Source organism: Megalops cyprinoides, chromosome 6 (assembly GCF_013368585.1).
Source record: "Megalops cyprinoides isolate fMegCyp1 chromosome 6, fMegCyp1.pri, whole genome shotgun sequence".
Taxonomy (NCBI): domain Eukaryota; kingdom Metazoa; phylum Chordata; class Actinopteri; order Elopiformes; family Megalopidae; genus Megalops; species Megalops cyprinoides.
In genome coordinates, this window is record NC_050588.1 from 30161906 (window position 1) to 30185805 (window position 23900).

Below are 23900 nucleotides of genomic sequence, written 5' to 3' on the forward strand. Positions count from 1 at the left end.
ACTGAGAGCTCCTCAATGTTTCCACAGCCTACTTTTGATCTGCCTCTACTGGTGTCAGTATCACACCTCCTGAATCAACCTGTTCACAGCTTTTTTTTTTTTTTTTTTTTTTTACTCATGCTCAAATTCTCTGCTTATATTGTTATTTGGGTTGCGACAAAACTATCCATCCTGATAGCTCAAACAGCAACATCAAGGAATAAAATGTACATCTGAGGCACAAATCAATCACTTGTAAATATCCCTTTTAGTTCATTTCCTAGTTGTCTTTGATTCACATTTATTAGCACTACTCTTTCCAGGTAGCTATATCAAATCAATCCAGCTAACATCTCAATCCGCTAATCAGCCTCACCATTGTTGGACATTTCCTGATAGACAACAGACAGGATTTGGAGTGAATCTCCTATATCACTCATTAGCTGTATGGATGTACCTGAACAGCTCCGGCAATAACTTGCTCCTCTCTCTGCAGAGAGGGTACCCTGAAAGCAGGTGACCGTCTCCTGAGTGTGGATGGGGTGCCCCTGCACAATGCCAACCACGCTGATGCGCTGACCGTGCTGATGCAGTGTGGCCAGGAGGCGCTGTTCCAGATAGAGTACGACGTCTCCATCATGGGTGAGCCACTCTCAAGGAGCACAGCTAGGCAGGAAAGCTAGACAGAGGTAAAGAAAGAGGAGGCCTGCAGTTGCTTTTGTTAAGGGTCATGGCATTAGAAAATGGGCTCTACTGTTTCCTCCTAATATGTCAACGTTTCAATGTCAAGGTCTAAGAGGTTTATTGGTAGAAGGAGAAACAACAACAGATTTAACAGAACACATGAGGAGGTCCGTTTTAGTGTCAAATGTATAAACCCTTTATAAACTGTTGTTGAAGGTTAAAATAATATGGTGTTGACTGTCTCACTGTATGGACAGTAACTGCATGTTGTATGTTGGAGAAGGAGGTTGAAATACAAAGATGAATGAAAATTGTTAGGGTAACGGGCTTAATTTAATGCCCCTGATTTGCATCTCTATTTATAAACACTCTGAGGGTCAGTATGTACTGTTTCTGTATAACAGAAGTCAATTTTTGAATGCCATGAGATCTCATTACTAACCTATGCTATGGCAGCTTAAAGACCATCTGTGACAGTCTCTGAAATAATCAACAGATTTTCTTTTCAGATTAATATCTGTTATGAGCAGCAAATATAGTTTGAGAGCTTGGAAGTAAATCAATAGTGAATTAAAAAGAATTCCAGGAAAAACGGGCAGTTGGGCGTAGTGTATGAAGCACACATGCAGTCAATGGACCTGTCAAGGCAAATTTGTGAACATTGCAGTGCATCTAGGCAAATATTTTCCTTTGGTAATATTTTCTCACAGCACCACTACTGGGGTCTTTCAAAGTAAGTCTGTGTCAAGCAACAGAACAATATACAATAGCAGACAGAGAGGATGAAAACAGGAGAGGAGCAAGTGAAACTGGAGTCTCATGAATATTTCTCTGAGAAGCAGGCATCCTTGGCAGAAATGCTGTGCTGTGTATTAGTCCATGCTTGATCATTTCCCCCCTGCCACAGAGAAAAGTTTCTCAAATGTTTGAGAAGGTTGGGAAAAACTCTGGCAGAAACTCATCGCTCCGAAAAGTCAAACGTTAAGTGGCACTTCTGCCTCCTCTCCCTGGAGTCTCGCTGGCCTGTTCTTAATTGCTGATTTGAAATGGCTTTTTTTTTTTCCATCTGGCTGAGCAGCAGGTTTGTGACCCTTGTTTCCTCCTTGTGGAGAGTGTGAAGTAGACGCCCCTCACCCCCACCCTGCTGAACCCCTGAGCTGGAAGACAGCAGTGGCTGTGCGGGCTTTTAAGCGTGCCCCTCTGGAATGGTGTTATTAAGTAGTAGGGCAAAATGCCAGACATGCAGGAAGTTTTACGAGGGACTACGTGCCCCCTTCATTTTTCAAGGCAACATTTAGTGTCTGAGTCTGTCTGGCGCCCTTCGCCCCCTCCTGCCCACACACATTCACACTTGACAAGGTCTCTGCACTGTCCTGGAAAACTGCCTGCAATGCCTTGACATCAAGCCATTTACCGCTTCCTCTGCAACATTAGAGCTCACTAGATTTAATTTCTCCATGCAGCTGCTGGTTGGAATTAGGAGCTCCATGACCCCATGACTACACTGTACCACACTGGAATTGCTGTACGTGGAAAGAGCTATATTGTAATGTATTGGATGTGCTGCTTAGATTCAGTGACGAATGCCTCCGGCCCCCTGTTGGTGGAGATCGCAAAGTCTCCTGGGACAGCCCTGGGCATCACCCTGGCTACTGCCACACACAGGAACAAGCAGGTCATCGTCATCGACAAGATCAAACCTGCCAGTGTGGTGGACAGGTGAGGGGTCTCTTACTCCATTCTACATCACTCTAACATTTACTCAAGTTCTACACATCAGTGATGCACAATAGACTCCTTCAGTTTTGTTGTGTAAAACAAACGTTATATTTGCCTATTCTTAAAAACAAACCCAATGATAGGATTCCCAGAGTTTTATCTCTACTGATTTGTGGATGTCTTTTTATTCTAGTTTTATTCGGCAGTAAGCTATTGCCATTGTTCTACCTCTGATATTTTTTCGTTGTATCCCTTCCACCTGTCATATTCCTCTTTCCCATCCCTTCTGCCTGTCTCAGATGTGGGGCACTGCATGTGGGTGACCACATCCTGTCTATCGACGGCACCAGCACAGAACACTGCTCCCTGCTGGAAGCCACACAGCTTCTGGCCAGCACCTCTGACCAGGCCAAGCTGGAGATCCTGCCCGCACACCACAGCAGGCTGCCCAGCAAGCCGCAGGACACTGGTGAGTGCTTTGTAGGCGCACTTGAGGGCAGAGAGACGGGACAGGGACTGTGCTCTGCATGTTAATTTCCTCTGCGCCATATTCATTGGCTTAGTCTGGTTTAAAATAGGCCCTTCGCATCCGTGTGCATCCGCTTGAAGTGCTGCATGCCTTTTACGATATTGTGGATATATAACCCAGAAGTTATGTGCTTGCCACGTGCTTTAATTCTTGAGTGTTATATCTGTTAAAGTGCAGTGGATTCAAAACACAAGCCAGGCATGGTCAAGGTTAAGTTCAGGACAGCATACTCTTTGCCATATGACATGTTGCAACTTCCCCAGTCATCACCATCTGCGGTCTTTCACGAAATGCCCAGTACATCTACCAAATGAATATGATGATAAAGAATAAAAATGTTAACAATGATAAAAAAGAATCATTTTAATGCCATTGACATCACTGTTACTATTACTTTCACTGTCAGCTAATATTTTTGAAGGTGCAACATACTGATTATGAAATGCAAATGATTTGTAATATTAACAAGGTGTTTTTTTAGCAGAGTTCATGCGTTGTCCTTTCTGTTTGGATCCATTGTGTAGTACTTGTAAACTCCCAATAAGGTTAGACCACCGAAACAAAGCCAAAGATTCAAGCCTGTCAGTTTCTAAGAAGCTCTATAAATGGGCTCAGGTTTCATCTATTAAACTGCTTGTTTTACTCTCTACATGGTAAGACCTTCCCAACACTGTTGTCTGTCAGATTTGCTCAGCCAGTTAGACAGCCCATCAATACACCGTTATCAATGGTGCAAATGGCCCTTGAATGGTTAATACGTTGTATGTAAATGCAACAAGTAAGCTTTTCATCCTCTTTTAGCATATAGTTAGCAAGCTGACTTACTGCATTTGTAGATGGTAACTTGGCCATGGACAAGTAAGCAAACAAAAACTATGAACAGCATGGAAGTGTAGCTCTTTAGGCTCCAATGAATGTACGTTATGAATCATTTAGCTTCAGTATAACCCTCTCATATGAAAGTTTTAAAGATTTAAAAGACTCTATTGTAATGATATGCATTTGGGTAGCAAACTAAATATGCAGACAATTCTACAGTCTTATTAAACCAAAGTCGTGTGAAACCAAATATTCACTCTTAAGAATCTTCTGAACAAGTCAAAACTCCAACTTTTTCCTCATTTTTGATGACAGCACTATACAAAGCTTGTAATCCTGTTGAATCAAAATTTAATAAACCAGTACAGCTGTCCTCATAGAAGCACTTATGTTGGAGAGACACACTGCTAATTAGCTGCTGGTGTCAACATGGATAGTAGATAAAGCTAATGGATAGGAGTTAAAGCTAATCTGGCAAACTGAGGCTTGCTGGGTCTGCTCCTCTGACAATCCGACAAGGTAATATTCAGTGCTTTACTGTGGTGCAAAATATGAAAATCCCCTTGAAGGGTTTAACTCTATAATGTGAACAAAAGTCAACAAGCGCATCCATTTTTAACATACTGTGTACTTAATATAATAATGATTCTTCTTATTTTATGTCAATTGATTTTTCCCTCTTTTTCTATGTTGTTAAGAAATGTTGTTGTGTAAATGTATAAATGTGATTGATATGTACTAAATGCTCAACTGCATCAATATTAATTAATTTTGCCCCTTTTTGTGAATATTATGATAACGGTTATATGCCGACTACATAGTGTAGAATTTTAAAAGAATATTAAAGCGGGGTAAAAGTCAGTAGTTTTTGTGCAACCCAGTGTTGGTCTGTAAAAGGCAGGACCTCAGGAGAAATGTCCAATTGGAAAATTACTTTGGTGCATATCAAATTAGTTGCATATGACTATACTGATTTATCATGGTTTCCATGTATACTTACTGCATGTTGAAAATCATAAGAACTTTTCTGCATGTTGTGATGCACTGTAGCTTTTTCCTGCCATTGGATTATCTACAGCACCAGGGAACGCTGGGAGAGATTGCCCTCTCACATACGCTATGCATCACACGTAAAATGTTGGGTTGACTAGGCTTGAAGCACAGAGCTCCCAGGTCTTTCTGTCCCTAATGCATACAGACAAGCTGCTCCTTCCAGGATCTGATTCATGGTCCCGATTTATCACTGCTCACAACTGGGTCAACAGTTACAAGGAAATTTTCAACGTGCAGACATGCATAGTCTAGACCGTCAATGACATGCCGGGTATGCAGAGAGCTTTTTTTATAGGGCGGTTGTAAGGACATTGTCATGCAGGAGTCCATTCTAAAGACTGGCTTAACAGTACTCTGGTGAAATGAATTCCATAATGAAAGGGCATGGGGTAATCCTTTCTTGATTAGGGTTAGAATGCACTATCTGCTAGATTATCATTTTACTTATTAACATAATTTACAAATTAAATGTAAATGCCACATTATTTTTTACACCCAGGACATCCAAAGAGGTGCTGTGTAACAAAATAGCATGAAGGCTAGTCTCCCCAAGTATAAATTTCTGAATTCCTATAATTAATCCTATAATTCTATAATTAATGCAGTAAAATATTAATGAATTGTTTTTATTTCTCCAAAGAAATCAATAACACCGGTAGAGGAACTATGTAATGCCAGCAGGAGAAGGTTATTCTTGCTCTGTGGTTATGAATATAAGTAAATGCATATAAATTCTGCTATGTAGCTCTTTCTGTAGGTCTAGTTTCCGTTACTAAAGTAGTTAAAAAGAGTTATCATTTCCACAAATATATTCGAGTATTTGACAGTCTTTGAAATAAAAAAAAACATTCTAAAAACATTCTACACTTCAAACTGTATAAAAAAACATACTATATGAAAAGGATGAAGCTGCAGTTTTTCAGTAATACATTGTGAACACCTGTGCATTTCTGTCAGCAAAAAAACTTGGTGTGAATCCTGTAAAACAAGCTGTTCTACAGCATCTTGTATGCATGGGGCAAATTAGAGGATGAATAATAAACCACAAACATGTTCATACCTCTGAGTTAACATTTACGCTTTTTAAATGTTTGATGTCGCCTTAAGAGTGAATGTTTTAATCTCCTTATGAGATTTAAGCTTTCAGCTGTCACATCATTTTTTATAGATGACTTCAGTGTCATCATATTTTTCCAACTTTTTTTTCCCTCAATGAAGATAAGAATTGCATTTCTTAGAAAGCCATACGAGATGAGCTTAGCATAAGCTGCGAGAACTGAGGATTTACGGTTTTAAATTTGGTGAAGAAATGAATATACTTCCGAGGTTTCCGTTGTGGCAGTTTTCATCTTCTGTGACTTGAACGGCTAACCTGGTGGCTGGAAACTCCTGAGGCAGCAGCGCATACTTCAGATCCCTCTTATTGCAATGAAAACTCGAAAAGAAGGGTGTTTTCTTGACCAGCCAATGGAATCACTCAAACCTTCATTAAGGCCACTTAGAAATGTTTAGGCGTTGAAATCCTGGATTAAATGAAGGGAGTCAATTCGGTCAACATTAATACACCGCCCCCTTGCAAAAATCTTTAAAATGCGTTTTGGCATTAAATAAATAAATCGTTTTTTCTTCTTCAAGTTGGCTTGAAAGCTGAAACTTTTGATTGACATTTATCTGCCTATTTGTGTTCTTTTCCACTAAGCACATCAGTCACACTCTGATAAACATCACCTGTCTCCTCCAGTGCGGCAGAAGAGAACGTGAGAGGCAGAGAGGCATGCCTCTTGCCCAGTAGCTTGTAATAGAGCCATATCCTTCATACTCCTCCTGAATGCACACCCAGCCTCTGGTGGGGAAAAAGAAGATACAGCCTGCATTTGTGTTTGAATTCCCTAGCTGCTGAAATTGTTCAGCATACCAGTCAGGCCTGAGGAACAGACATGCTGCACCTTTCTGCCAATTTAAGTGTAAATGAGGATGAGGTATACAGAGTCGGAGGCGTGCTATATTTATTTAATCGGAACACTCTGATTCTCTGCATGGTGACATCTTGCAGGACACAAAGGTGTTACTGTCTGGCAGTTTAGCGAGCGGCCCAGTGTTTTTAGGCACTGAATCACCTGATTAAACAGGAGGTGGCCTGATGTCCCTGACAGTGCACCTTGTCATGACACACAGCAGCCAGCCCTCTGTAGAGCTGCCCTGATGCACAGCGCCACACCCAGTCCAGGAGGAGGAAGTACAGGAATTAAGCATACCTCACATGTCCTCCTCCACACACTGGTATGAATAAAGTGTGCCAGTGGCAGAGAAGACTTCATTAGTCAAGCACAAATGAGTTCCCTCGTTGTTCCTGCTGAGAATATCTTTTTCAATCAGAGGTATTATAGCAGGATATTATCATTCAAATGTGACGGGCGCAGGCCCAACAGATTACAGAGAAGCAGGATTTGCGACAAGATGCACTGCATTATGATTATTAATGATAAAAATGCTAATGAAACTCTCAACCATACAATTTTCATCTAATAATCCTTCCCAGGCACAAACACAATCTGTCTTGTTGCTATGCAGTACCAACATTTCTCTGCATGTTATTGTACAAGGTGAGAAACATCTCACCAAGAGCTTAATTTGTTAATTGGTGGGCCAATCAGAAAATGTACTGTAACATTATCATGCTTCATAAATCATGATTATAGATGTGTTGTGGCTACACGCCATATTAATATTGCTCTCACAACAGTATCAGCTGGCTCATAGTATTTCCAGAATCTTTTTGCCTGGCTCAGCCATAAATCCTGTGACTGTCTTTTTGCCATTGGTGTAGAATAATATCATCTACAGTGTTTGTTTGGAAGAATACAAACATTACGACTGCATTTGTGGCAGGATTTGACAATGCCTGACACTAAGAGTAGTTCAGTTTTACAAATCTACAGGTATGTGCTGTAGTTTAATATAGTGTTGTCCTACATGATGTGAAATGACAGAGTATGCAGTAACTGTCCCTGAATTCCAGCTAAATGGAGTAAATCATAACTGGACAGATAAAGCTAGACACTGTACCATGTTGTCTCATTTTATTGTATGTTGGAGCTTGATTTCTTTTGTCTTTGCTTGCAGTGAAAGTACAAAAGAGTGACCATCCTCACTGTTGGGACCCCTGTGTCAATTACTGCCATACCCAGCACCCTAGTCACTGCAAGACCCCAACATGGACCTCCTCCAGCAACCCGCCCAACAGCCAAGACTATTCCAAATGTAGATATCACTTTTAACCACTGTGTAGCAAGACTCTGGATAAACGTGTGAATGTGCTTATATAGCATGTGTAGTTCCATTCAGATATCAGTATTTTCCTTCTACCTGTAATTTGTTATTTGCTCTCAGCTGTACAATACACTGTGGCCCTCATGTAGGTGCTTGACTCATTCAATATAACAACATTGTGTTTTTTTTAGTGAAAAGCACCTCTTGCTGACACTGACACAACCCCATGAGGTTTGCACTCTCTGAAATGAACAAAACTGTTACTTTTGTTACACATATTCAAGGACGAATTTAATCTGAGCCACAGAGAAACTGTAGACTTTGCAGTATGTGTGTATCACAGTGAGCACATTGAAGGCCTGGGTGTTTAATGTGAGCTGATAACACCTTGTTCAGTATTGGAAGTCAATTTAAGGAAATAAAGAAACTGCAGCTTCTTAGGTAATCCGGTTAATCTACAGTAAATGTTGTAATGTAATGTCAACACATTTCGAAATAAATAGTGTGACTGCTAGCTTTTCTTTTCTAAAGACCTTTGCGTTTACCTTTACCCAAACAGCTCTAGTTTCTACCAACTTCTCCCCCGGCTCCACCAACACGTCAGGCTTCACCAGTCAAAACTCCAGTACCCTACCCCGCACCACACACCCCATGAGTCCCCGAAACTCCATGCTGAAGAGGAGGCAGAGGAAGAAGGAGCACAAGAGCTCACGTACGTAGAGCAGTGTTTGTCTAACACACAAGAAGCCTATTAGTCCTGCATTTCAATTTTTACTTATTAACCAGGTAGTTATTTGCTGTTAGGGATTAGCACCTTACCTATAAAAAGGCTAATGTTGTATAAGGCTTTGGTATGTTTGCTCATGACCAGCCACATTGTTCTTTTGTGGTAATTATTTCTTCTCTTGCATGTCTGCTCTTTGCATTTCGTGTCCCCTGCTCCCACCTTTCCTCCTCTGTGACCTCAGTGTCACTGGCATCCAGTTCAGTGGGGCCTGGCGGTCAGATCGTGCACACTGAGACCAGCGAGATCACCCTCAGGGGTGACCCTCTCAACGGCTTCGGCGTCCAACTCCAGGGGGGTATCTTCGCCACGGAAACCCTCTCTGCTCCCCCTGTCATCCGCTTCATTGAGCCAGACAGCCCCGCCGAGAGGTGAGACACTCTCACCTATGTGCATTCCTCTGAAACCTGAAACTGGAAACTGGTAGTAACGTGTAAATATGGCCGTAGGACCACAATGGGCTGAAGAGTTGCAGTGAAGACAAGGCAGTCACTGTAAATGTTTCAGGCACATTTCATAAACTAACCAATACCTCAACCTTCTCTCTACAAACCCAGCTTATTCACCAAGTTAAGCGGCTACTCTTGCTAAGGTTACATTACTTGATCTGTGACACAGCTGCTAAGTTAAATAATATTATGAACCCATGTAAGCAAAATCATCAGTGTATACAAAGGAATCTTCAGTTAATATATAGTCATAGTCAAATGGCCATGGTGGAATACATATTAATTGACACTGAACAAAAAGTGTGTTTTATCATTTTGACAGTTTTGGTGAAACTGTTTATAGGTCATACACTGACATATACTCAGATATCGGGTATCACTGAACTCTCAGTGAATAAGCAGGTGAATACAACTGGGCGGCTGGACAGTGAAAATGTATAAAATTAATATAGGTAAACCGAGGTGTAAACGTAGCTTGAACTAGCCAGAAATGTACACACTCAGAAGAGCTCCCAGTTCCTGGCCATTGCAGGCCACCAAGGAGCTGAGTGTATCTAATGCAGCAATTGTTCTTCTTCTTGTAGTTTGCCAGTAACTCACCAGGCTTGTTCTCCCAAGTGGAATTTGAACAATCTCTGAGATGTCATTATTAACATGAGCTTTGTAAATTTCTGTTTGTTGATTGAGAAATTCTATTAAATGCCAAACCACAAACACACAGTGAATAAGGATTTAAAGTCCAAATAAGATTATGGATGCATGAAAGATTTGTTGGCTCATGGAGCTGTGTTTAGTGTGGACACACATAGCAGTCTTCTTCTCCAAATATTTAACCTGCTGAATAGCCCGGCTGTGTCCTTGCTTTACAAGAATAATGTGAATGTCAGTATAAAACATTGAATTCATATCCCCAGGGTGTCTAGCCATTGCTTTGGATCGCTGTTCATTCCAGGACGAAGAGGGACATCTAATTTGGATGTAACCTTTGTTGTCATGTTTGTTTCCGATTCAGTGTGGTTGCAGGGCTGTTACGTTGATGTCTGATGCTATTGCTGTCTTTGCTTAAACCACTGTTACCGGTCGTTCCTCTGAACCAAACTCCATACCTGTGGTGTAGTGGGACTGAATTTTGATTGGTGGAGGCTGGGCCATTTTATTTTCAGGCTGCAGCGAGAATGTCCTGCTGTCACAGACATCACTGACAGTGAGTTAATTAAACACACCATGGGTCTCTCCAGCCCAATCTCACCTTTCCTACACTTGATTTTTACATCCCAGGAAGCTACAATGCTGTGAGTATTTGAAATTATGTTTAACGAAGGATTTGGCTATAAGGATCCTGAAATTAAAAAGCCAGTTCCTTTGTACTTCATAGGAAATTTGTTGGCAGTTATCAAGCTGGATGAGAGTTGATATTACTTTCGTATCTGGGTCAAGACTCAGCGGGATTGAGATGGGAGAATTTACACTTATCAGTGAGATTCAAGGTTGGGATTTAACTTTGAACATATTCAGGGCTGGAACATGTCAAAATCTTGTTTTGAAAATCTGCCGCCTTGAAATGAGATATCTCAGTGCTGTGCTGTACTTTTCGTTTCATTTCCCATTAGAGTAACATATTCCGTGTGTAAACTTTAGTCTCTTAAGAGGTCTCCTTTGTTTCTCCGTCATCTCTCTATGACCTTCATTCAGCAGTGTATCAAACACTTCAAAAGACATTACAAAGTAAGTTCCTTGCTAGCGCTTGGAAGTTCGTCCAATATCAGTATGCAGTGTTGCACATTTAGCATTAGCTTCAATTTATGTAGGACATGTAAAGGAAAAAAAACCTTGTTTCGTAGCAAGTGGCTATTGATTTATACCTTGTGCAAGAAGCTGATAATTAGCAATCAGTCAGCGGGTGGCTAATGGAATCCGGAGCGTGGCCGAGGGCCACGCGTGGTGATCTGAGCATCCATCACGGTGCCATTTCTGTGCTCTCCCAGGCTGGCCTGCCTGTCCTGGTCTCCCAGCCACACTCCGATAATTCCACCGCTGAACCTTCGAGGCATCCATTTTCTGCTGGAGGACAGGAAGGAAGAAGAAAGGCAACAAGCCAACCTTTTGTCACATTGTCTGTATCCAGATCTAGAAAGTGGATGTCTCAGCTGTAATTAATTGCTAAACGTGTTTGGAACTGCACTGTGTGTCTGGAATGGGTCAGGCAACAATGCTTATACACTTCCAAATAATTCCCATCTGTGTATGTATTCTTAATGTGTTTAGTTGTTTAATTATTTAATAATTTATAGGGCACAGTCTCTGACTACCACACAATAGCACTGATTGAATGCTATCTCAGTGTAGCAGCTGTCATTGTATGCCACTGCCAGTTGTCATGGTCACATTGCACTCCCACATCAAGGAGGGAGGTTGCCAGGTGCTGCTGCCATAGCTGTTTTTGTTCACCTGTCTTCATCACTAGCAGGAGGCATCAATCACAAAGGGTTACTGTCTCCATACAAAGCAAATACTAAATGGTGACTTACTGTATGTATGAGTTATTGATCTCCATAGATCTATACAAGCTGAATTGGCTGTTGGAGTTTTTGCCCTTTGAAATTTGGAGTAGTACATGGAAAAATATTTTCACCGCATCTGTAGGATTGTATTTTTTTTTTTGTTCTGACAGGTGTGGGTTGCTCCAAGTGGGAGACAGACTCCTGTCTATCAACAGCATTCCGACAGAGGATGGAACACTGGAGGAGGCCAATCAGCTTCTCCGAGATGCTGCTCTGACCAATAAGGTCACTCTGGAGATAGAGTTTGACGTTGCAGGTTTGAGATTTACATATTTCCTCTAAAAACCTGATTCTGTCAAAGGAATGATATAAATATTGATTGTGTAGTCCTTATATTAAGCAGAAACAAAAGAGTTGAAGATATGGGCTAATTTGCAATGATTGGGAAAAGCTGATTTGTCGTTATTTCAAGAGATGTAATAGGTTGATTAAAGCCTCTGTGCCTATTGCCCTCATTATCATCCCAGTCTTACAGTATGCTGTACCGCATACTAATTTCACCCATTTCCTCTCAATTACGATTAGACAGTGCAGCACAGTCGTTCTTCAGATCTATTGTAAACAACAGGGAATACAGGAGATAAATGCTCTTTCCCCAAAAAGGGCCATGCACTGAAAGAAGGCATTTGAAGTAGGTGTCACATTTACAGAAAAAACTAATTCAAGGACACAATGGAATCAACGGTTCACATCAAGTGCACCATGTGAAATCTTCATTGTAATTAAAAATAGTAAGTTTTACGTCACTGCTTTGATGAAAATTCAATGAGATGTTTAGAATTTGTGAAAAATTAGGTATAAATCTGCATTATGAAGTATGAAGATTACACTTTTCTGTATTCACCTGTGTAAAATGCAAGCTGTAATATGTATCCACCAATAGTGTCATCCCTATTAAATCATGTATAAATAAACTGTTTACAAACTCTTGTTTCTGAAAACAACATAGACTTTAGATTTAGATTTTAATAGATTTTCCCTTCTCAGGGAACAACACACCAAATATGAAAACAATTTTACAGTCTAAATCCACAGAAATGTGTTTTTAGAAATGGTCCAGTAAAGGAAGCACATAAATTTAATTATTCAAGTGATGCAGACTGGAAAACATAGATTTCAATTTTTTATGTTTTTTTTTCCCCACAATATAATGTACAATGTTGCTAGAGTGAGACAAGACATTCACATGACACTTGCAATGGACTGAAAATGTGGCAGATGTCCTAAGCTTGGCAAGCCTGCCTTAAAAAATCATAACATGCCAGCAAAAGTCAAGATCCTTAAATCTTTTGTGCAATGTACAAACATAAGTTATTTTACAGCAATGACATGTATTTCTAAAATGTAAATGTGCAATATTGAATAAAAGTTCTGTAGAAAACAAGATTCAGATTATTTAGTTACATGTAATACTTAATCGTATGGCTTTTCAGTCACTTTCTTCATCCACATATAAGACCTAATTGTGTGTCTTATTTAGGTACTTCTTAGGTACTTAAGGTACTTCTACATCCACATCCACACAGATGTGTCATTAACCGCTGTATCATAATGCTCCTTTTTTTCCTCAGCTGTTAAAAACAAACCAATGGTTAGCAATGTTGATGTTTTGGTAAGATACTTTTTAGTTAAAGAGTGATAGCTGGGGAAATGACTCAACATTTGAGAACACAGAAGCCCTCCCTGCTGATAAGAAGTTTCCTGAAGCCCTACAGATGAGTGATCTGGCTAAGACTGTGGGAGGGCTTTATTTTGACAGCACGGCTGAAAGTGAACTGGTGGGAGGAAAGATTGGCAAATTCCTGAGCTTTAGAGATTTTTTTTTCATGAAATGCAGTGAATATGCTTATCACAGGACCAGCATCAGCCTTCCCACAGAGCAACCCTGTCTGCTCAGGTTTCATTTTGTATGGGAAAAATCTGAGGTTTGACGCTAATATTGAATCATATTCTGTTTTAGAGATGAGGGATGTGTACTTAGAATATATTTTTCGAACATTGAAGCTGGCTGAATATCATAAAAGTGTATCTTAGATGGATATTGCTAATAAAAAACTAAGGGTAACAAGTTGAACCACACTGAAACACTTGTAACACAAACAAGTTTGTATTTATTTCCTGGTTTCTGACGTTGATGCAGTTGAATGTTGACACCATTAACGTCAACAGTCGGAAAGTAAGGACATATTCGTCTAATGCTGCTGTTAGCGCTACCTACAATTGACGGTTTTATTCTCTCCCTGTAGAATCAGTGGTTCCCAGTAGTGGTACCTTTCATGTAAAGTTGCCCAAGAAGAGAGGTGTGGAGCTCGGGATCACGATCAGTGGTGAGTCTGAGAGGCCAGTGGGCAACACTTCCAACAGCATAAGTTGCCATCCGGGCAGAATCTTTCTGCTCGGCTAGTCGTGTCTGCAGCCAGGCCAGCGGGGCACTCCCATCCAGTACCGCTTCATTAGGCATGATTAAAGAGGGCACCTCGTTCCAGACATTTGTCAATGTCTTTTTTCTTCTGCAGTCCTCCCAACACACACAGGAAAAATTAATTGCACTTTACTGTGCTGTGGTGACGAAAATATTGTATTCCACTGCAATAAATGACCTCGAGTTCAATAGAACATATTGAGAAATAATCACCATATCAAGTCTCTCAGCTTGATAATGAAAGGTACTGTGCGCGTCCTTCACACCATAGCACATGTCCTCAGGACTTTACTGTTCTGAATGGCTCTTTTCTCTTTGTTATGTTTTGTTTTATCTTTGAGTTTCTATTCATGTCTTCTTAATTCAACTAAGACAATGACAAATAAGGGAGGATTAAAGTACTGCAAAGCAACCACATAAAAATGGCTGCCTAAAACCTTTGTCTCTGCTGATGTGGTCATCAGAAAGAGTAGTATTCTTAGGAATAATCAACTAAATAACTGCTATTTCAATTCCTGTGTGTGCAGAAGCATGTATAATTTATACCTATTTGAATATTTATACCATTGAATTAGCACTTAAACTATAGGAAATACCCTTATATTTCAAAATATAGAAAAACCCTTTTATTTCAAATTTAGTTTAATTTTTAGGTTGTTTATGGTCTTTTTTGGTTAACAGGATGAAATTCATGGCTTTCATTATTCAAACTGCCAAACACAAAAAGGTCACCTGTTTTCTAGGTGATTAAGATCACTTTAAAAAAAAAAAATAACAACCACTCAAAAGAGCTCATTTTTTTTTTGAGCAACAGCAATTTACATTGCATACATGTTCATCAGCATTAGCAGACATTGAGAGACTTCAGAATTGAGGCTAATGCTTTTTCTGAAAAAAGAATGGAAAAAATAAGATCCAGATGCAAAGTAGGTTGTGTTATTATAGGCACTTTCTAGCAGCTGACTCTTGCTGAAGTGTATTGAATTGGGCTCTCTTTCATGTCACTAATGCTGAAAAGCATTGCCCTCTATCAGTTTAGTAATATTCTTGAAAATTAATTCATCTTTGAAATAGTTGGATAATATGAAGTGATACACATGTGATACATACAAACTGATAATTAAAACAACAGGTCTCAAAGGCAGTGTGGATAATTTCCATGTAAGGATAACATGCTAGGCTGCCCTGAATTTTAGAGTTCTCATCCACTGTTCATTTAGCCACTTAAGTCATTATTTCCCAGTTCCCTGCATTGTCCCCAACCATTCAGTCTTTTCCCTGCTGCTGGTGATATCTGTAAGGTTTGTCCCAGGCAGACCACCCAGCTCTGCTCATATTTATAGGATTTGTTCCTCTGAGTTCAGAGACATGGTAGCCTTTGGCATATCAATAAATTACCCTGGGAAAGCCCAGATTCAAGCTGCAGACTTTGTGGAAAGAAAAAAAAAAACTTTTCTCCCAGGGAACTCAGAAGGTTGTTTACTTGTGAAAGCAGAGAGGCTGTCTGCTTCTGTTCTCTCCCAGTCCTCCTCAGCCACTTGAAGAAAAAAACAGGACACATGTTGCTAGGTTGATACTGCACTTAATCTGTCATTTATGAGAGACTCTGGTCTCTCCCTGGATACCTTGCTTTATTTTCTGTCATTCTTGTATAAAGCCAGCAGCAGCCAACTGTCGTTCTGAAAGTTTTGATTAATTAAAACCATTACAGACTTCAAACAGAGCCAGAGCCCATTATTTCCTGAAAAAAGAACTGTGTAGGATGAAAGGACTGGTTTTAATCATGCACTGCATGCTATTTGGCTTAGACCATCTTCAAATTTCCACGTGTTCATTTTGTCCCTGAGAGATTATTGTATAAAGCGTGTGTTGTTTTTAACATGCACATGAGCACAGCTGAAGAGTGGAAGGTTCCGGTCATTTCCTCTGTGAGGAGTGGAGGCACTGTCAGGCAGTGTGTGGCTGAGAACATTACAACACTTATGCAAAATTTACTATGCAAAAACTCTCATGGTGCTACATTTTTCAATAGACGGGCATATTGCTGTATTTTGCTATTCTGCCCAAGGTCCATACTGTCTGCACACAAGCAGGAACACCATGATCTTCAAAGAACAGTGCCAGAAATCCTCAGATGCCATCCCGGGCCTGAATTTGTGACACGTATGGTTGAAGTTTCTTGTAGATAACAGTACTTGTAATTTTTCTTTCTTCGCCCCAAACAGCAAGCAAGAAACCCGATGAGCCCCTGATCATCTCTGACATTAAGAAGGGGAGCATGGCTCACAGGTATTGTATGTGACGTGTCTCTGGCAGCCCTGCGGGGATGGAACGTCAACAACCCCTAGAATTCATCATCCTTGCTGTTCTCAGTGAGCGTCCCTGCTTATGGAGATGTCAGCTCTAAGCGTTCGCGGTGACAGAGGGAAGGGGGTATACTTGCTCCTCCCAGGCATAGCAATTCAGCTTTGTGTAGTCCTCGACTAATCTCAATTGCATGGAAGCACTTTTTTTTAGAAAAGTACAAGAATGCATGAAAGTGAGCTGAAATTTCATTTCAGAGTTTAGATGGACTAGACTACAAATGTAGAAGATGAAGGACACGTACTCCAGCTGAGGGAAAGGCATGCATGCACAAAAATCTGAGAACAGATTTATACCTCAGAAGGTAATCCTCACCTTAAGGTTGATTGTTGTAATGGTGCTGAGTTTTATTGAAAGAAGCGGGTTAAATATTTAAGCCAATGAAGTCAAGAAGGTCTTTTATTTATTTGCAAATTTTTATGAGAAATGCTTTCACTTTGACATGGTTAAGTAAGCAGAGCCTTTGTAGACTTTGTAGATTTTGCTATAGTATTGATGTTATAGATGTTTAGCTATGAGGTACGGGAAAAGGAGTAAGCGTACCCAGTCACAACCAAAAAAGTGTTTCCTCTTCCCTCCACAGTAGTTTACCATGCTAAACTGGCATTGGCAACATTCAGCTGTGACTTTTATTTTATAGAAATGTACTTTTATACTGTTTAAAATCATGTATTTTTGGACTATAACATTTATGTTCTGAAGCTTTGATATACTGTGCATGTTGTTTTATGAAGAAGGAAAAAACCAAAAGCAGTGACAATTTCTCAAAACATTCCATGTCTCCCTTGAATCCACATATAAAACGTACAGTATCAGCAGTAGCCTACTTTAAACACAGAGCAGCCTTTGTTCCTGTGCATTTCCAGTATAAAGAGGAGGGAATAAAGATCAATCAACAATGTGTAATGTGTCATTTTTGCAGTGCATCAGCAAGTAAATAGTAGAACATAGCCAATAAAGGAAGGCAAGCCCAGAGCACTGAGGTGCACTGAGTTGATTGACAGGTTGTGGACAGAATGTTATGATAGAGATGATATAGACACAGAAGAATAATACTGAAATAATATACCTCTGCATGATTGTGAAGGGTTATGTGACAGGTGTGAAAATAATTTCTGGTTAACATTGCCAATCAGATGAAGTAGGTCAAAAGTTTATTATCAAGAGTTTGTGGGAGGAACATTTTCTAGTCAAACGCTTATTCAGTGCACTGTCTTCTTTTCTTTTTATTATTTATGCATTAAAGCTGCCCTGGCAATCTACATATTTTATTTTAGCAATTTATTGTTACACAGACTGATATTGTACAGTGTGTTTGCACTTTTTGAGTTTATATACTATCCTTTGATTTTAAGGAAAACTAAGTTGTGAGTTCTCTCTGGTAGTGAGTGGTTTGAAGTTTTTCTTGTATCTTTCAACAGATTGATAATTGTTTATGAGAACCCTCCACAGATTTAAAAAAAAATGCTGATGAAAGCATGAGTTTCAATTTTACCACAGAGGAATAATGGTAAATAACTCCCCTGAAATATTAAAGTTTACAGTTCATGAAAGAATTGTAGAAGATTGGATCCTTCATGAAGTCACCTAACATTTTTTTCTATTTTAAAAATTTTCGTAATCCTTTAACGTAACACTACTTTTCTACAGATTCCTAAACTTCATAAGTACCAAATACTTCTCAAAATTTTAAACACACACACACATTTATGCAACCTTTGTTTTTTGTCAAACACCTACAGGTTTTATGCGATCTGGCCAAGGTTCATGCTGTTTTATGCCATGGCCTAAAGTTTACACCAGTTACGTCCACCAGGGAGAGACATCACCCACTCAATCATAAAGTAGTACCAGTTCAGAGTGATGTAGGGTTTGGATCATCTATTTCCCTCCATTTGATGTCTAAGGCACAACTATCCAACAGTATATATGCATTTCATATAGCATTTATTACTGCAGACATGAGTTTATTCTGTAACTGTATATTTAAAAGCATGTTTAATCTAAATAAAGGAACATATAGACTATGTGATTGTTTTTATATATGCCATGATGTTTGATTATTATACATTCATCTGTGTCATACTACAGCATTACTATTATTTTTTGTTTCACCAGTGTGGGTAATAATGGATTCATTACATCTCCAATGCTCACTACAGTACTTGTCTTCCACACTGGTAAACATTGTGACAGGAAATACAACTTTGGCACATGTGGATTGTTGGGTTTCCAGGTGCCTTGAATGCATGTATGTGGATGAAGGGCTGATTGTCAGTCTTTCGGTTCTGCCCGTATTTTATACAGTTGGCACTGCATTGAACTGTGGCTTAATTTGGCTGTCTCAGCTGTGGAGCAAAACTGCTGATCAGCGTAGGGAACACAGTAGGAAACAGGAAGCAAAGCATTTTTAACATAAGAAAAGGGAAATTGTCTCGCTGATAGAAAATGATCAATACCGCATGCTTTGCAGATTCTTGATTAGAAAGTAGTGTGTAGTGTAGCACTTGCACTTCTTAACCACCATTACTGCAAGACATTGTTACGTATTACATCTGTATTTAATTGATATATTTGTCTGTTGGCCACACTTAATATTTTGACTTGTGCTTGTATTAAACAATAGGTAAATTCCTTTATGGGAAAATAAATGGCCTTGTCTTGATTTTAACTGCACCCTCCTGCTGTTCTTTGTTACAGTAGTGACCTCTTTCTCTCACTGTCTCCTTCCTTCATCCTTTACAGAACTGGCACACTGGAGCCAGGGGACAAGCTGCTGGCCATTGACAATATCCGCCTGGAGAACTGCTCCATGGAAGATGCGGTCCAGATCCTTCAGCAGAGCGAGGACCTGGTCAAGCTCAAGATCCGCAAGGACGAGGACAACTCCGGTGAGATGCTTGATGACAAACGTAGTATTCCTGCTGGGTTTCTGCCACAGTTGAGCCAGGGCACTCAGAGTGGAGGTCTTTATTGAGACAATCTTTGTCAATTTTTCAATGGAGAGTTGAAGTCCAATAATCCCACCCTTAGGTAGAGACTGAGAGGAGGGGGTCACCTGGGGCCCTATTAATAAAAACCTGAGTTTCACAAGACTGGACATAAACAATGAAAACTGCTCTTTCCCAAATTCTCAGTGGAATGTAATTATGGTTGTGAGTGAGAGTAAAAGTCATTCTGTACAGTAAATCATGAGTTAAGTTCATTCTGTTGTCTAGGCAGTCATTCTCCAATACCTATATACAGTGGCCAGAGAAACTATTCACCCTGATGGAGTTTTACCACAATTTGTTGTGCTACAACCTGAAAGTTTAATTCATTTTAATGTTTTTTTTTCCTCCAATAAACAAAACATACCCAATACTTTAATGGAGCAAAATCATATTTATTGAAAAAGAAAGTTGAATGAAAACTGCATTTAATACTCTGTTACTTCCACTTTTTCAGCAATTACAGCAAGTCTTTTGTGGTAAGTCTCCACAAGATTCACATTTTGCAGGTTTAATTTTTGCCCAAACTTCCAGTGCTCTAATTGTTGTGCACTATGTGGGGACCGGCAGTGTGCAGCATTCTTCAGCTCCTGCCACAGATTTCCTGTTGGGTTTACCTCTGGGCTTTGACTTGGCCACTCTAGGACAGGGTTGCTCTAGCTCCATTTGGGGTCATTGTCCTGTTGAAAGATGAATCTCTATCCCAGTTTCTTGGTTTTTGCAGACTTGTTCTAGGTTTTTCTGAAGGATCTGCCTGTATTTTCTCCATCTATTACTTCTTTTGTTCTGGAAAGCCTACCAGCTCCTGCCAATGAAAAGCAACCCTGAAACAGACTGCTGCCACTGCCATACTTTACAGTGGGGTTGGTGTTGTTGGAGTGATAAATAGTGCCGTTCTTTCGCCAGGCATAGCATTTAGCAGACCGAACAACTCAGTTTTTATTTCATTAGACCACAAATTTTTCCTCCAGGCTTCCATGTGCTTTTCTGCATACTCAAAGAAAAATGACATTTTTTAAGTATGGCTTCATTCTCACCACCCTACCATACAGCCCAGATTTGTAGAGTACCTGAGATATTGCCTTATTCACAGTTTCTCCCATCTCATTCAAGAAACATAGGACTTTCAGTGTTATCCTTGGCCTCTTGGTTGCTTCTCTGAACAATACCCTTTTTCCTTGGCTGTTCAGTTTTAGAGGATGACCTGGTTGATGAATATTGTGGGTAGTTTTGTGTTGCTTTCACCTCTTGACAAGTGATTTCACAGTGCTTTGTGGGATAACCAAAGCTTTGGAAATCTTTTTTGTATCCCTCCCCTAACTTGTGTCTGACCACAGCTCTTTCCCTGAGTTGCTGGGAAAGCACCTTTGACTTCACATTTCCTTGTATGGAATGTCCAATGGTGGGACCTCACTCAGACAGGTGTATTTAACCTTACAAAGGCAGGTGTGTTCAATCTATACTGTTAACCACTTTCGTTACACACAGGTGGATAAAATACAACAAACTGTGTGAATTCTGAAGGCAACTGGCTGAGCCAAAGCTTATTTAGTGGAGTTATTGTTACAGGGATGAATACTTTTCCAGTAAAGATGGAGTTTTGTTTTTAATTAATTATTTTTAGCCACTATTTTTTTAGCACATTGGAAGTGTAGAGCAGGTTATGTAGATCAGAAAGAAGTTGATACAAGGTCCCAGGTTGCAACACAACAAAATGTGGTAGAAGTCCTGGGGTGAATACTTTCTCTGGCCATTGTACTGTCACATTTCAGATTTAGCAGTGGTTATACTTTGGGGTGTGTGTGTGTGTGTGTGTGTGTGTGTGTGTATGAAACTGAGTACAATTAAATGTCAAATATTTGTTAGAAGATTATTTTGAGACAAAAAAGCCAAATAAAATCTTCGTGTGCAATTGGCACAGAAAATTGTGAAAATGTTTTTACCTTAAAAGAATGCCTCTTGACAGCAGGCTGTATTTGCTTTTTGAGGTTGTTTTCAGTTTATTTTTGCCATCTTGGATTCTGTGCAATATGAAATTCAAGAAAATTAGATGCTTACTTTTTTCTGGCTACAATTTGTTTTTTTTTTCCACATGTATTATTTTCCAGAGAATGATTGCAAAGCTTCATTTTGAAATCTGTTGTCCAGTACTTACAGAGCTAAGATTGTATTGCCAGACTTTCAATTTTGTATGTATAGACCTGTATAAAAAAGCAGAAGTAACAGTTTTGACGTGGAAAATGATTCATTAGAAATAACCTCACAAGGGTATTTCTGAGTTTTACTTTTTCAGGAGAGCACCGAGACTGAGCTCTGAATTATTCTTAAATTTTTAAACACATAGGTTCAGAAATTTTCAAACCACCTTTTTAAGAATATGGCTGCAGATCTCACAGCACTTTTGTCATGTCCCCTGTGACACACGATCCTCACTGGCACTTGATGACAGACCCCACCAGTCTCCCAAAAATTCTCAAGGATTATGCTTTTCAAATCTGTTTCATAACACCAGTCAGTGATACTGTATATCATTACTTAGTGGGGAAAACATCTCCTCTATGAAGTAATGATTCCAGATACTGTAGAATCCAGAGCAGAAGGCTTGGGTATCTGCTTAGAGCAGAGGTGCTTCAGGTCTGCTGTCATAGGAACTGGACATTTCTGTACCTCTGCACACTTCTATATTGTTGCTTGGAGGCGCTTCCATCAGCCCTGTGTTTTAAAGCTGTTTTTCAGACCCTGCATCTATTCTACATGCAGTATAAAATGCCTTGAGATCTCTGCTGACACATTAGATATGAAAGGCATTGTTTACAGACAGACTGGCAAGAGTGCTCAACTCTCTGGCTCTGTCTTCTGTCTTCATACCATTGCTTTGGAAAAATGTATTATTTTTGTGTCCAAAAGAAAAGCCGTCTCCTGAGTTCTCCTTTATGTGTGCAGACATACTTTACTCGTGACCTACTTGTAAATACCTTACAAGTAGGTGCTGTACTCATTGCCAAAAGTGCTATGAAATTGCAATGAAACATTCATGTGATGAGTGTGTATATGTTGCCTTAATGAAATAAATTGATTGCTGTTTAAAAATATTTGGAAGCATTGCAAAATGCTCCTTGGTGAAGTGTGCCCTCCCTGGTCTTTGTTCCTCAGATGAACAGGAGACCACTGGCTCCATCATCTATACTGTAGAGCTGAAGAGATACGGTGGGCCCCTGGGCATCACTATCTCGGGAACAGAGGAGCCTTTTGACCCCATCGTCATTTCCGGCCTTACCAAGAGAGGCCTGGCTGAGAGGTGAGGTCCAACGTGTTGTGTCTCAAATGTCTTTTTTTTCCATGGGCAGATGAGGCCCTCTGGTGGTGGATATGAAGGACTGCAGGTTGTTGATCTTTGTCGCTCCTGCACAGACTTCTACTCTTGTGAAAGCTTAGTGGCACCTTGGGCATTATGATAATAATCTTTTCAGGCTCTATGGCTTTTGTGGTGCTTGATGTTATTTCATGTATCATGATTCAAGCCAAATTACTGGCAGTATTCAAGCTTGATGCTGGTCATGTCTGTACAAGGTTAAATCCTCCTCAGTCTGCTTTAGTCTCTCCCAGTTTCGCGCTGTCTCAGCTTGTTTAGATCTAGTTTTGTCAGAACCGTTTCACCCTACACCTCTGTGCTCTCCCGCTGAACGTGCTGTGTTTGCAGTGTGATCGGAGCTGGGGTGGTGTGAACACAGAGCACCACTCAGAGAAAAAGGCTTATCACTGTTTGACCTCAGTCATGATTGCTGTTCTCACAGCTTGTGACTGGAAGACAAAAGCACACATTGTGAGGCCATTTGTCTATGTCAAGCAAGATAATGAAACGCGTTTCAGTTGCTGTAAAACAGAAACTACATTTAAAGAGACAGCCTCCTCTGAAATTTGCCAATGTGCTATTACTTAATCATATTGCAACATCCGCACTTGTTTGCGAAAAGATTTAACGTGTTCTTCAAAGTCATAGTGAGGCCCAGTGCCAGACTGGATCACATGAATTCAGGGATCTGACATTAATATTTTGCCAGGAAATGGTCATCTCAATTTATGGTTTTTATTTTATTACTTTACACTTTTCCAGTGGCACATACACATAGTACTGTGTACCTGAGGAAATGTTTTCTCTTATATTTAATCATATTGCATATATCTCAACCATACAACACATCACAACCAAACAGTCATGTGCATACTGTTCAAACTAAACATAAACTTCAAAGTAAAATTAATTATATTAATTCATT

The 23900-nt window shown here is 39.9% G+C and overlaps 1 protein-coding gene across 3 annotated transcripts in view; it reads left to right on the forward strand.

Annotated features, from left to right (window-relative positions):
• Window positions 1-23900, forward strand: part of grip2b (glutamate receptor interacting protein 2b) — a 76217-nt gene that overhangs the window by 40624 nt on the left and 11693 nt on the right. For all 3 annotated transcript variants that reach the window (XM_036531938.1, XM_036531939.1, XM_036531940.1), the window contains exons 7-17: window positions 476-621; window positions 2235-2382; window positions 2682-2851; window positions 7907-8044; window positions 8613-8765; window positions 9022-9208; window positions 11958-12103; window positions 14094-14174; window positions 16495-16558; window positions 19379-19524; window positions 22777-22921. In XM_036531938.1, the coding sequence (XP_036387831.1) occupies window positions 476-621; window positions 2235-2382; window positions 2682-2851; window positions 7907-8044; window positions 8613-8765; window positions 9022-9208; window positions 11958-12103; window positions 14094-14174; window positions 16495-16558; window positions 19379-19524; window positions 22777-22921 (1524 nt within the window). The remainder of the gene's footprint in view (window positions 1-475; window positions 622-2234; window positions 2383-2681; window positions 2852-7906; window positions 8045-8612; window positions 8766-9021; window positions 9209-11957; window positions 12104-14093; window positions 14175-16494; window positions 16559-19378; window positions 19525-22776; window positions 22922-23900) is intronic.